At 42.7% G+C, this 14,799-nt stretch overlaps 1 protein-coding gene across 3 annotated transcripts in view; it reads right to left on the reverse strand.

The window, feature by feature from the left end:
• PTPN3 (protein tyrosine phosphatase non-receptor type 3) overlaps positions 1-14,799 on the reverse strand; it is a 1,027,556-nt gene that overhangs the window by 690,396 nt on the left and 322,361 nt on the right. For 2 of the 3 annotated variants that reach the window (XM_063922728.1, XM_063922727.1), the window contains exon 6: positions 8,594-8,638. The exons of the other annotated variant lie outside the window; for it this stretch is intronic. In XM_063922728.1, the coding sequence (XP_063778798.1) occupies positions 8,594-8,638 (45 nt within the window). The remainder of the gene's footprint in view (positions 1-8,593; positions 8,639-14,799) is intronic. 3 annotated transcript variants of the gene reach the window in all.

Genomic DNA, 14,799 nt, shown 5'->3' on the forward strand with positions numbered 1-14,799 from the left:
CTGGAAGTCATGTACTAGGGCTTCTTCATTCAGCTAAATGCCCCCTTCTACAGTTTAGCCCCATCTGTGCAGTAAAGGAGTAATTAGCAGAAATTACTGTTCCAGGTCCTACATGCAGAGCGGAAGATAGAACACACCATACCGCATGCGGGACATCAAAGCTGCCGCTGATAGCACCCCCCACCCATACCGCTGGAGGATGGGTAGGGGGGCCCAGTGCATTGCTGTGCCCAGGGGCCTACACTGCTGTTAAGATGACCCTGGCTGTTGCCAGCAGCCTCCCTGTAAAATAATAAACTCTAAAAACAACTTTTTCCAGAAAAGCTCAGTAGAGCTTCCCTAGCTGTGACCGGCTCCTCCGGCACATTTTCTAAACTGAGTCTGGTAGGAGGGGCATAGAGGGAGGAGCCAGACCACACTCTCAAGCTCCTGGTGGACCCGTCTATACCCCATGGCATTAATGTGGACCCCAGCATGCTCTAGGACGTAAGAGAAAATAATTTTATGATATTGAGGGGCAGAACCACAGAGAGAAAAAATATATTATGATCCTTAAATAGTTTCTTAAGGTATGATAGTGTCAGTGCACTATCAAAGAGTGGACTATTAAAGTCAGATTGATTGGATGAAGGCATTTCTTAAGGTATAGGTTACTCATTTAATAATTTAATTGTATGCAATTGCAATAGGATAAGATCACAATTCTCTTAAAGGTCGCAGTTAATATAAACATTGGTAATGACTATGGTTATGATTTAAAGATACAGTTTATAAAATCACTAAAAATTAAGGATATTTGCAATTGAATGTAATAAATATATTTCATGTATTCAGTACGCAAACTGCATACTGTTTGGACTTGTTTTATTCCTTATGTTAATAGGATGCTTCTGGTGATCCTGAGGAAACGATCACACTGTGCGACTATTAAATATCATCTAGTCAAAGTCCTTACATTAAACTGTATTTCAAATATGCATTACCTAACAAGATTATACAGCTCTACAAGCGGGAACCTAAATGGTCTTTATGTTGCATGACAAAGGCTCACTTCAGGGGACAATGACTAGAGGATGCGACCTATGGGACGTCAAGTTCTTGGGATGTCCTGACGGGTCCGCCTATAAATGTTGACCTTTATTGTGTAGTTGTTGTTTTTTTTACAGCTGTGATGTCATATTTTTTCTCACTGTAAAATGTATAAATTGTATGCCTCTGGCTCTAAATATTAGAGTATCCTGTGTTGAAATTGGGTCAGTGCTGGCTGTGTACATGCATATGCAATTGGTGGTACTTTGTATTGAGAATAAATCGCTTTCGTGCTTTGGAACCACAGCAATCGTACTGGACTATCTTTATTGCGGCTAAAATATTTGGATTTAACAACCCAAAAAAACTACTTTCTTTATCTTGTGTTGGTTTATGTGTTCTCCATAAAGTACCAGGTAGCACCTCAATTAAACTGTATATCTTTTAATGGTAGTGTACCAGTTGAGTTAGAAAAGAATACTGAAAATAGATGAGTAGATAACACTCAGGCACTAAAGCTGCTGGACTAAATATCACTTAGAGAAGTTTCACCTTACTTCACAACAAAACAACCAATACAAGAAAGAGTAGATATATACAAGTCACAAGCGTTGAAAGACTATTACTTCCCTCTTGTGGGGTAGAAGAGGTGTACATGGAAGCATCTGCATCAGAGTCTGAAAGGTCAATGAAAGCGCCATCTACATCGGATGAGGTATCCGAAACATGTGTGGATTGTTAGGAAGTAATGGCCCGTTTAGATGACCCCCTGGTCTTAGGCAGGCGACAGTCAAGATTTTACTTAGCTAGTGACTGATGTAATTGCTGTATCCGAGAGAACAGAGTATCTGCCAACGGCGGATTAATTGCAGGGACAATATGTGACTGCGATGGCACAGGAGGTCCCACAGGGGACGCAAGTCTAATTATTAGTGTAGTTAGTAAATAAGAGAAAACAGCCTAAGGTGGGTCTTGATTTGCCCCCGTTGCTGCAGACTGACCATAGGGTATAGAACCCAGTAATTTCTGGGGTAAAATGTGACTGAAAAACAGAGAGAAAAATACAAAATGCGTATATCCTGTGAAATACCTATATTATCTAATAACCCTGACGCACGGAGCCTCCTCAGGGTACAGAATATACGGATAGTCATATGTGAGAGATACACGAAATAGAAACCACACAGCAGCCATAGGCACACAGTCACATATACAATGCAGAGATTATTACCGATAATAAAACTGCAATGGACCAGCAATACTAAGTAACTATAGCACTGAGTAAAGTTATGTAGATATATATAGATATAACAATGCACAGTAAAGACTGGATGTATATCACAGGGTACTTGTACTAAATAACCCTGAATATATGCACTTGTTCTTAACCAACACTGTCTAGACGACATGTAGAATACTTAAATGTCCTGTAAATGCACAGCACTGATGAAGCAGGCGGCATTACAGAGGAGGCATTGCCCACCAGTCCCAGAGTCAGCGCAGCATGTGTGTAATGGCTCCCAAACGCTGACAGGGAGTGAGGGAGAGAGAGAGATGCAGCTCCAGGGCGTGAACATTTACTGTAAATGGCGCCCAGGGGCTACAGGTCAGAGCTTTATCCCTTTGCAGGACTTCACCACCAGGTACTGTGGGCCATAATAAAACAATTATATATATAGGTGACCTGTGCCCCTGCCCTGGTGGTCTAGTGGGGTCCCTGTACCAACACAGTGTCCAGGACAGCGCGCGCGGCCCTACTCCTAATGGCCGCGACAGATCGCGATTTTCGGCGGTTCCCGCCTGGGGGACCCTTTTAACTCCTTCCTTGATGCAGCCACGCGATCCTGGAGAGCTGCGGCAAGTGTGTTTGCACTAGGTGAAGAACCGGGGCCTCCACTGTAAGTATCCGGCAACCAGGGACGCGGGTGTATACAGCGCTGCTGGGGGAGGTGATGGAGCTGCAGCAGGAGATGTCAGAATGATATCTAGCACTAGAGTGCCTCTGCTGCAGCCCTTGACGTCTTCTATCTTCTTTTAAAAAAGCTCTTTTCAGGGCTGCTGGAGCAGCCCTGCCAGTTAATGTCCTGTCTGCAGGGCACCAACTTACAAACTGAGCTCATGTGCACAGAGGCAGGGTTATAAAGGATGCGGCGCTGAGCATCTTGGGAACAGTCAAAGCTTTTAGCCTGTTGGTGCCTCAGATGAAGATCCTACTCTACACCCCCGATGTTATTCCCTATGGAACCCCAGTGAACAACGCTGCAGAAAATGTCTCTAATGGCCTCAATCATTAATTGCACCCACTTAGAAAGGGATGCATCACCCCCACCCACGCATATCCCCATCACTGTCCCCTGTATTAGAGTCGGTTTCAGAGTCAGCTTGCAATATCTGGGCAAGAGCACTCTTTTTCGGATATGTAGTAGGGATCCCAGATGAGGTAGTGGGAGTTGAACACTTCAAAACCTCTACAGAATTCCTCAAAACCTGTGTTTCTTTCTCCTTACATGACATCCTAGATGAAATCTGTGATATCATTCCTCTTAAAGAATCCACCCATGCGGGTTCAGATTCACAGGACTGGGAAATGTCATTGCAGTCCTAAGTACATGGGATAGACTCTTCAAGAGAAGATACACACTCTGCAGCAGAAGACACAGAGTCCCTTGACATGGTAATGTGAGATAAACAGCCACACCCACAGGAAAATGTCAGACACCGTTTCGCCCAGAGTACTTTCAGAGAGTCACAGAGTATAAGGAGCCAGCCACACATCGCCCCAGTAGGCAGTTAATATAGTAAAAGCCCGGCGCTGACTGAGTAGCCTTAATAGGGTAATCTATTCTCAAATTCACTCTCACCCCTGTCTATAACACCCTGGTACCGCAGAGGTATTTCTGGAGTTATGTGGAGGGCAGCGCTCCCTGTCAGCGTCTCCTTCTGATGATCTGCAGGGAGAAAATGGCGCTGGTGAGTGCTGGGTCCGCCCTGAGAAGTCCCGCCCCCTGTAATGGCACGTTTTCCCGCACTTAGTTGTTTATACTGGCCTGAGGTAATTTGCTGCTAACAGTAGGATTTGCCCCTGTTCGCATTATGTGACCAGTGTAGGGTGACTACGCTGGCCCAGGACACGCCTCACAGCGCCGTAAACAGTGTGCCACTGAGCCTTCCGGAGTGCAGCCTGTCAGAGCTGCGCTCCCACCCTTGTGACGCCATTCCCGCCGGCGACACGCTTCCCGGGCTGCCGGCGCTGTATTCACTACTCTTCTTTCTTCTGACTCTGTTAGGGGGTGGCGGCCGTGCTGCGGGAGTGAGTGGTCTCCTTGTGGCCTTGCGATCAGCACCCTCAGGAGCTCAGTGTCCTGTCAGCGAAGATAGAGAACCATTAACTTCTAGAGTTGGTTCGTACTCCCCCCTAAGTCCCACGAAACAGGGAGGCTGTTGCCAGCAGCTTGCCTGTACCTAGCTAACTCAAAAAAAAAAAAAAAACTAGAAAAACTATTAAGAGCTCCCCTAGCTGTGACCGGCTCCTCCTGGCAAATTTTCTAAACTGAGTCTGGTAGGAGGGGCATAGAGGGAGGAGCCAGCCCACACTATTAAACTCTTAAAGTGCCCATGGCTCCCAAGGGACCAGTCTATACCCGATGGTACTAAATGGAACCCCAGCATCCTCTAGGACGTAAGAGAAATCCTGTTTGATTTTTTTCTTCACATTATGAAATGGTTATACACCTCAAGTACAAAGAAACCTTGATGGAAAGGTGGCAGCCTATTTCACTGTGAGTGGGGTACGCTTATTCAAATTTACCAGATTGTATTACCGTGTGGGGGATTAAAGATACCTTTATATATGTAAATACGCACCATAAGTGTGAGTTGGGGTACGCATCTCCATATGTTTGTGAGAACAATACCTGGGGACTCATGAGAATAAATAGAGAAATATACATCCTAGTGTGGGATTTGCGTAAAGAAACCTTTATATGTTTATCTCTCAGCTCCATTGAGTGAGTACGGTACGCCATCTAGAATATTTTGACTTACATCTATCAACATAATACTGATTTTTGGACACATTCATAGAGACACTTAAGTTTATCAACTTTGTGTTGTTAACATAATTCACTATGATGTGTTTTATTTTGTTTCATGCTTCTACTGAGCTCTGGAAAACTCATCTAAGGACAGGATTCAACACAAAAAAGAAGCATTTATATTCCATGTACACCACTTCTACCCCACAAGAGGGAAGTAATAGTTCTTTCAGCGCTTGTGACTTGTATATATCTACTCTTTCTTGTATTAGTTAGAAAAGAATATCTATGAATAGAGACCTTTTGGATCAAGTTTAATACCAGTGCAGAATGGTCTTCATGTATGTAGGATCTGTAGTGCGCATGTCCAGATCTCCATCTAAAATAAAGATTGCTGAAAGCTGCAGCCATATGGGGGGTGGCAGGCATAGTCAGCATTCCAAAAAATGGGGATGGTCCGGACCCATTTTTTAGGCATGGTATGGTCAGTGGCTATATCCTTCGACACAGCGTCACTTGCTCAAAACACGTCATCCTGAGTAACCTGAGAGTTATTCAGATAACCGTTATCCATGCAAGAGTGATCCGATGCTGCGCATTACAGTAGTAGCCAACAGGAAGGGTCTATTTAGGCAAAATACCTGCTGCATTAGCATACTTAGCACAGCCACTACATGCAAAAGCTACAGCAGCTGTGCTACTGCGATCATCTCTTAATAAGGCCCATCACAAATATAGAAACCACAAATTAACTAAGCCAAACTGTTGGCAAATCTGCCCAAATAAATGATCCCTTTCAAAGAAAAACACATAAAATGTTGTAGGCCCCCCTCAAATGATAACCAGCCCTAGACCTTTTAGCCAAACTCCCAGTGAAGAAAATTTGAGGTCTCCCTGATTCTTTAATAAAAAAAAATCCATTGAGTGTTTCAAGCACTGCACACATCCCTCAGATCTGTACATGATTTTTAGAAAAAAATTTGAATTGTGAAATGTAGAAATAAACAAACACACAAACAAACAAAACAGTGCCGTCTTCCCACCACCACTCCCCAATGATAAGTGGTCATTGAAAAAATCCTGGCAGAAATGTTATGGGGTCCCCCTGATTCTTCACTAGCCAGCAATAGGCTAAACCAGCCCGGGACTGATGACAATATAGCAGGGAAACATTCATCGTGGGGTCCTACTATAATAATGTCAAGCTGCTCTGGATTGGTTAGCCCAGCGCTGGAATAGTTTGCTGGTGGGCTTGTGGCGGGATAGTAGTTTATAATCCAATGAACAAGAACAGCAGTTTAAAAATGACAGCAAAATCAATGCTCAATAATCAATTTCTTTTTAGACACTAGACCGCTGGCGATGCCCATTGATTTACAACTGACTGCAAAACCACCTCTAATTCTTTCCTACAAAGCTCCATCATTCAGGACAGATTCATGATTGATGCATCATCCACAAATGTGCCATACATTTCTACTTTTTACTTACAGCCTAAAAAATAATGCTGATATCATTTTGAAGATTAACAAAACAATACCGTTATGACATTGTGCATATATTTTGGGACTGTAAAAAAATGAGGCATCTTTTGGGTAGAGTTGGAAAATCTTCTAACCCAAATTTTTGGGATTGAAATGCAAATAACACCTCAGATGATACTATTACATATATTTCCAACTACCTATGGGCAATGGGGGTCATTCAGACCTGATCGCTCGCTAGGAGTTTTTTGCACTGCTACGAGCAGATAGTCGCCACCCATTGGGGAGTGTATTTTCGCTTTGCAAGTGTGCGAACGCATTTTCAGCCGACCAGAACTTACTCAGCCGCTGCAATCACTTCAGCCTGTCTGGTCCCGGAATTGACGTCAGACACCCGCCCTGCAAACGCTTGGACACGCCTGCATTTTTCCTACCACTCTAAGAAAACGGTCAGTAGACACCTGGAAACGCCTTCTTCCTGTCAATCTCCTTGCGATCGGCTGTGCGAATGGATTCTTCGTACAATCCATCGCCCAGCAACGATCCACTTTTGTAGTCGTACAATGCGCCTGCGCAATGCGGTTCATACGCATGCGCAGTTCTGACCTGATCACAGCGCAGCAAAAAATCCTAGCGTGTGATCAGGTCTTAATGACCCCTAATATACATAAATACTTATTGAGCCATGTTTTTATTGCTATTAGAGCAACGATTGCCAAGCTATGGAGGCAGGAACTGATCCCAACCATGCAGATGGTGATAAATAAAATAAATAATAGCCACAAAATGGAAACTTTAAATAAAACTCATTGTTCCAATTGAGTGAAGAAGTGGCGTGACTGGGACCTGTTTCTGGAACAAAGGGAAGAATCTATTTGATGGGATGTCTGGGTCAATTTAAGAAAGTGGTAGCTTGATTCCTGGGACTCCCTCCAAATAAAATATAAATTGTTAACTCTATAGGAAGAATCTTTGACTAAGGGGTTTATTTACTAAGCCTTGGATGGAGATAATGTGGACGGAGATAAAGTACCAGCCAACCAGCTCCTGTCAATTTTCAAACACAGACTGTGATATGGCAATTAGGAGCTGATTGGCTGGTACTTTATCTTCATCCACATTATCTCCATTCAAATCTTAGTATATAGACCCCTTTTTTGTCTTATCAAGTAATTTCGAGGGAAATACTCATACCCTCTTATGTGCTAAACGTATAATGTGATATAATAAATAAAAATTACATTTAAAAAAAAAAACAATACAGTAAAAATTAAATGCATACATATTTAATGAACTTGCTACTTTAAATGTCATACTTTTAAAAAGGAGTTGTACCTCATGGGAAACATCTACCTTCTTAATATGGTGCCACTTTGGTAGCACTTAAATATATTTTATTATTTTTATTTTGTTGCCTAGAAATTTTCAATATAGATTCCACAGACAGCACTCATTATTATTATTAATAGTATTATTATTAATATTATTATTTTTTGAGTCTCCAATATCCAAAATGCTTGGGACCATAAATATTTTGTATATTGGATTATTCTGTATTTTGGAATATTTTCATACCATAATGAGATACAGTATCTTGGGGATGGAACTCAAGTCTAAGCAGAGAATGCATTTATGTTTTCTATACACCTTACTGTATTATAGAGAGACTGAAGGTAATTTAATACAATTATTATTAATTTTGTGCATGAAACAAAGTTTGTGTACATACACAAAACTAATTTGATTCATATACACCTTATACACATCTACTGATGGTAATGGTTTACATTTTTAATAGTTTTGTGCATGGAACAAAGTTTGTATATATTGAAACAACAGAAAGCAAAGGTGTCACTATCTCAGACGTGCTCAAAACATTCCACACTTCATAATATACCGTAATTTGGATATGGGAGACTGACCCTGCAATAATAATTGTGATGTTGACAGATTTCAACTTTTCAATATGAAAATATCCAGGGGGAAAAAAGAAAAGGTTTGAAGAAATGTAAAATAAGGAATATTCAAATAAGGAACATGTCTTACCTTCCCTGTAAAATGTCATTTTTTAATTGCAAGAAATATAAGTGCCTGAAACACACACAAAATAAATTATTAATTGTAACTAAAAGACAACTGAATAAAGACTACTAGTCTTAACTAACAGTAGAGCTTGTAAGTAAAGAAACATAGGGGGATATTCAATTGTTTGAAAAGTGAGTTCGGTGTCTGTTTTTTCCTATCTAATAGACAGGGAAAAAACAGACACCCAACCGACTTTTCAAACATTTGAATTCCCCCAATTGAATGTTTTCATAAATATATTGCAAACCAAATAATTAATAATAAACAAATGAATTAATAGTGTCACCTCTAGAAATGTATATCCTTACTAAGACAAATATAAATAAAACCATAAAATTGTATAATGTTTGGATCATTTAAAGAAATATAATTTAAAGAAATATAATTACCTGTACTGAAAGTGGAACTACTGTAAATTAACTTTCTAGCTACTGCTGAAACTCTCTATGGCTCTACTTATATTTCAAAAGTGTTACGCAAGCCTACTTAATCACACAACTCCTGCAATGACTATAAAGGAATTTGCCTATAACAGCCGCTGTTCCTGGGTGAAGTAAGTTCACCCCAGTACTAAATAGGTCGCCAGGACATAATGCAAGGACAAGGAGTCAGTGTGGACACTAGGCAAACACAGGAGTGGGCTGAAGTGGCAGAAAGGGGAGAAATCTGGATGCTTACTGGCACAAAATATAGACTACAGTAGGTGGTAGCAAAACCAAGAGATAGGCAAAATAAAGCAACCAAGAAACTAAACCAGGGGAAATGGGAGCAGGACTAGGCAAAAGCAAAGGTGCAGGCAAAAATGTCCTGGGCAGGAATAGAATGCTGTACTCAGGCAACAGAGTCTCACAGAAATCCCACAAGACACAGAATGCTGGGCAGGTTACCGTATGCAGAGCATAAAACTCCTCTGCCTTTTACCATCCACCAGCACCAATCAGATGTTTCACAAGTCAAGCCCACCTAATAAAAAACCATCTGCAGCTGAGCCATTGTGACCGCGGGGACCAGAATCCAGAGAAGACGTGACACAGTAAAGGGAAAAAATTGCATTATTACAAATAGAAGTGAAACAAAATAAGGGAAGCATTTTTCATTAAAAATACTGGCTTTTCATGAAACAAACAATAATTAAAATAATTTATTGATAGATCAAATCATTAACCAATTCAATTATTGCTCTGTTCAGGTGCGCTGAGTCGTAGGGAGATACATTTCAGCTCTCAGCCCCCTGAGCTGGTGAGCAGAAATGTGTGAAAAGTAACCAGTTTGGCCAGCTAAACAGCACATTTCACTTCAGCCGAGCACTTTGGTTGGGTTTAGCCATTTTGTGTGGCTAAACCCGGCCTCTCTGGGCATGATCAGCTTAATCAAAAGAAATAACTGAGTTTAGACAGGAGAATGTGCATGATAAACAATTGAACCAACCCCACTGTCTGCAAAAAATCAGTCCAACGCTAGCAGAGTCTCACGAGACTTGACATACCAAGAGGGGCTGTTTGGCACGAGTGAAGCAATGATGTATGAGGACACATCTGTAGTTTTGAAGCTTGAGTTTAGATTTATAGTTACATTTAGGGTGAATTAAATATTGGTCTGTGCTGTGTATGTCAGCTTGCTCGTGTCACAACTTGCAGTTGTGAGGCTGACACAGGATGTTCCCTGGCCGCTTGCGCAAATTATGTGTAATGTGACTGGAAAGAAGAGAACTGGGAATGGGCGTTAAGTGGTACGAGAGGAGGTGGGGCGGGGATGGGAGGGATACAGCGGATTGGGTGAGGTGACATGGATAGATACTAGGTCCATTGCCAAGTGGCACTCAGCGCTGCGGTCGCAATCTAATTGTGATTACATTGCAATAAGATCGCAATCACCACAACTAGGCTGCGAAGGCAGGCACAATGCAGCCATGTTTTTCTTTGTAGTTGCCAAGTGTGACGCCATGCGGTGGCCCCAAAAGGAACCCGTAACCACTCGTTTCCCGCACCGCCCCTGCAATGCCAACACCCCCCACCACCCTGCAAACACCTCTGCATGTCAATAAGGCAGAGGCGATCACATCTCCCGAGCCACACACTCACAGAGCGGAGCCTGCTCGTGCACGCTGGCCCGAAAATTGCCCAGATGCTACTGAATAAGGCACATAATCTAAAAGTGCATCATCCAGATGGTGGCCTTCATTCGTGATACACATTTGTATTCGATTGTACTTTATTTCTGAAGTTTCGCATAACTTTGCATGTCATTGCTGGTGTTATCATGGTGCTATAATTTCAGTTCTGTGACGAAGTTCACTTTAATTTGTCTAGTAACGTTAACAAGCAGAAATTTCTTTACCGAGGAGAAAACAATCCTCATCGGGAATGGTCACAATCCCTACAGTGTCGAGGTTAAGTATTAAAACTCCCCACACCCCCTAAACCCTCCCTTGCTGCAGCCTAACCCTAACCCCAACCTCACCCCTTATTGCCTAAACCTAGTCAACCTTTCAGCAGCCTAACCCTCCCGCCTTAGTGCCTAAACCTAACCACCCAGGTAGTGCATAACCCGAACCCCTTCCCTCTCTGCAGCTTAACCCTAAACTCAGCCCCCCACACACACACACACACACACACAAACACACACACACAAACAGCCTATGCCTATAACACTCCTCGAGTGGCACCTAAACCTAACAACACTCCCCCCTCTCTCTACAGCTAAACCCTAAAGCTCCTGGCTAGGCTTACCTTCAGGATTACAGCTGTCTGGATTTCGGCATCGGGATCCTAACCTGCTCTAGACTCCGGAGTCGGTGCTCCAACGGGTGTTGGGATTCCGGCATCGGTAATTTGACTGCCAGGATTCCGACAGCCAGTTTTTTGAAAGTATACCTCCTCATCAACTTCATGAAAGTCCTCTACACAGCCAACAGGGCCATCTGAAAGCTGAGATCTACACGCATCAGCAAAGAACCACTAATGAACTGAAGTCTGCTATACACCAAGAAAATATGATATCATATTCAAAACCAACTGAAAATAATCTGTATCCCATGCATTTTAAGTTTACGTACTAAAATTGCGAATAGCATTTACCAGTCCCTTTTTTTGTTAAGCTTTAAGACTTTTTTTTTGCCTCACCCTGTACTATACAGTAATGAATTTTTGTCCTATCACTAAAATATCTTTAAAAGCTTGTTTAAATATACTATAACCAATTTGAAGTAAATTCCAGGAGATTAAGCTTTGAATAAAAGGTTTATGGTCATTTGGGTCATAAATCAATGATATAAGTGGTATTAGTTCTGGTGATCTACAGAACTCTGGTAACACAATGACGTTATTTTAAAATATAGGCACTAAAATCTAAAATCTGTCTCTTGTAACATGTCTTGGTATAAGTCCTTTCAGTTCAACTACTTATACCCCTTTCACATCGCAAATGCCGGGTCCCACCCGGTAATTGGAAATGGGACCAGGTGGGCCCCGGCATTGGTCCCTAACAACTGTCTCCATCAAGTTGCCATAGCGGTAGGGGGTGGAGCCAGCATCGTGGGGCGGCGCTGGGAGATGAGCTCATCTCCGCGCTGCCTCTACCTATGTAATAAATAAGTCCTGGGTCACATCGACCCAGCAACCCGTTCACACTGCCCCTAACCCGGTATTCAACCCGGGAATATACTGCTTTATTTCCAGGTTGAATTACCGGGTCAGGCGACCTGGGAATTCACCATCGCCCCTTTCACACCGCACAGCAACCTGTGTCGACCCGGCAATACCGGGTTATTTGTGCGGTGTGAAAGGGGTATTAAAGACCTTCTACTCCTCATATAAAGACCCTTTTCCAGTGTCAAATGCTCTAAAACATTTATGTACACGACAGATGGATAATTTGTGCTTCTGTAGAGCAGAGCTTGCCAATTGTCCATATAAATATATATATATATATATATATATATAGATATATATATATAGATATATATATATATATAGTTATACACTACAACTGTGTATACAGAATATATTTTTTATAGAAGTAATAATTCTCTTATAAAGAGTTTTTCAGAGAGCCGAAACTATCTAGCCGCGCCTGGAATTATATAATAATATCCATCTCACTTGGGAGCCGGCACTTACTGTTTTAATCTGTCGAGGTAATGCAATATACTTAGGTCATAGACCTTATACTGTATGTGCAGGCATAGCCAGGACACCACCAATTTGCCGTCTAATATCACAGACACTGACAGCCTCTTTCTGTAAAAGGGGGTCTCTAGCTGACATCACTCACCCAGAACACCACTCTCTGTTATTCCACCATTTACAGCAAGGGTCCAGGTATCGAGACAATCGCAAACACCACTTGTGCACCCTTCTTCTCACATCAGGTACCTCAGTCAACTATCTTCAACCCAAACTGTAACTCTCCACAGCCAAGTTTTAAACTTCCTGAATCATGCACAGTCTTTATGTCAACCTCCTAAGTCTGCTCCTTGCACTGTCTAATTAGCCTAAAACCCATCACTTACAATTTTTGATTTAGGTGAAGCAGTCCACATGACTATAAAAAGTCACTCAGCACAGCCAAACTTATTCTGCCAGTTTGGAGACAGCCTTAGACAGGAGGAGGCTGTGAAGCATTTGGGTTACCACCAGGGTCTGATTTTGTCACCAACAGAATTTGGGAGGGAAGGGATGTCTGCAATTGTAAAGGCACCAGAAATTAACTACAATAATTTAGACTACAGCAGATAACCGTCTCGCTGTATAAACCCACCAGCTAAAAAATTAAAACCACTTCCAGGTGAAGTGAATAACATTAATCATCTCATTACAATGGCAACTGTAGAGGGGTGGCATAAATTAGGCAGTAAGTGAGCTGCCAGTTCTTCAATTTGATGTGTTAAAAGCATGAAAAATTGGCAAGTGTAAAGATCTGAGTGACTTTGATAAGGTATAAATTGCGAGAGCTAGATGAATAGGTCAGAGCATCTCCAAAATGGAATGACTTCTTGCATGTTCCCTCTAAACGTGATCCAAAGAAAGACAACTGATGATCCTGGGACAAGGTCATGGCCACCCAAAGCTCTCTGATGCACATGGAGAGTGAAGGTTAGCTCATCTAGTCCGATCCCACAGAACAGTTAATGTAGCACAAATTGCTGAAAAAGTTAATGCTGTCTATGACAGAAAGGTGTCAAAATACAAAGTGCATCGTACCTTCCTACGGCTCGGGCAGCATAGACACAGACCAGTCAAAGCTCCAATCATGACCTTTGTCAACTGCCGCAAGCATCTACAATGGGAACGTGATCATCAGAACTGGACCGTAGAGTGATGGAAGAAGGCAAGCTGGACTGATGAATGCCGCTGTCTTCTACATCATGTGTGTATGTCATTTACCTGAGGAAGAAACGGCCCCAGGATGCACTATGGGAAGGCAAGATGGTGGAGGCAGTGTTATGCTCTGGGCAATGATCTGCTAGGGAAACTTGCTTCCTGGAATTCATTTGAATGTTAGTTTAACACATATGACCTACCTAAACATTGTTGCAGATCAAGGAGCTAATTCAGGTTGGATCGCAAATAGCAATCCAACCGGAATTTTTACAATGGTCCCACGTGCGCATGCGCAGCACCCGTCCTGCGCCCGCACTTTCTGCGGGGGGGAGGGGGGGGCACAGAAAAAGAGAATGCCTCTGCCTGTCAATCAGGCAGAGGCGGTCGCGGGGCGGAAACGATCCATTTTCAGGGAGGAGACGGAGCGTTGTGGGGGCGGCAGAAAGAGGTGGTGCAGCGCGAAAGGGGGCATGTCGTAGGCGTGATCGTGGCAGCTGCGTGATGTCACACATAGCCGCCGCTATGGTTAAGAAGGTGCCGGGTCTCTCAAGAGGCGCTTGCAATTTCTGCTTTATCAAGGGGGGGAGGCGCCGGTCAGCATGCTGGGCTGCCTTGCCCAGCGATGGGCGGCCCCCAGCATGCGTTCCAAACGATAGCAAATTCTGCTGATAAGCAGAATTTGCTATCCTTACTGAATTAGCCCCCAAGTACACCTCTTCAAGGCAGCAGGTATTCCCTGATGGCAGTTGCCAATTTCCGCAGGATAAAGCACCATGCCACATTGCTGGTGCTTTTGGGTTTTACTGTAGAACTTTTCCTTTTCTCTCACTTTGATTACTTCCTGCT

Source organism: Pseudophryne corroboree, chromosome 5 (genome assembly GCF_028390025.1).
Source record: "Pseudophryne corroboree isolate aPseCor3 chromosome 5, aPseCor3.hap2, whole genome shotgun sequence".
Classification (NCBI taxonomy): domain Eukaryota; kingdom Metazoa; phylum Chordata; class Amphibia; order Anura; family Myobatrachidae; genus Pseudophryne; species Pseudophryne corroboree.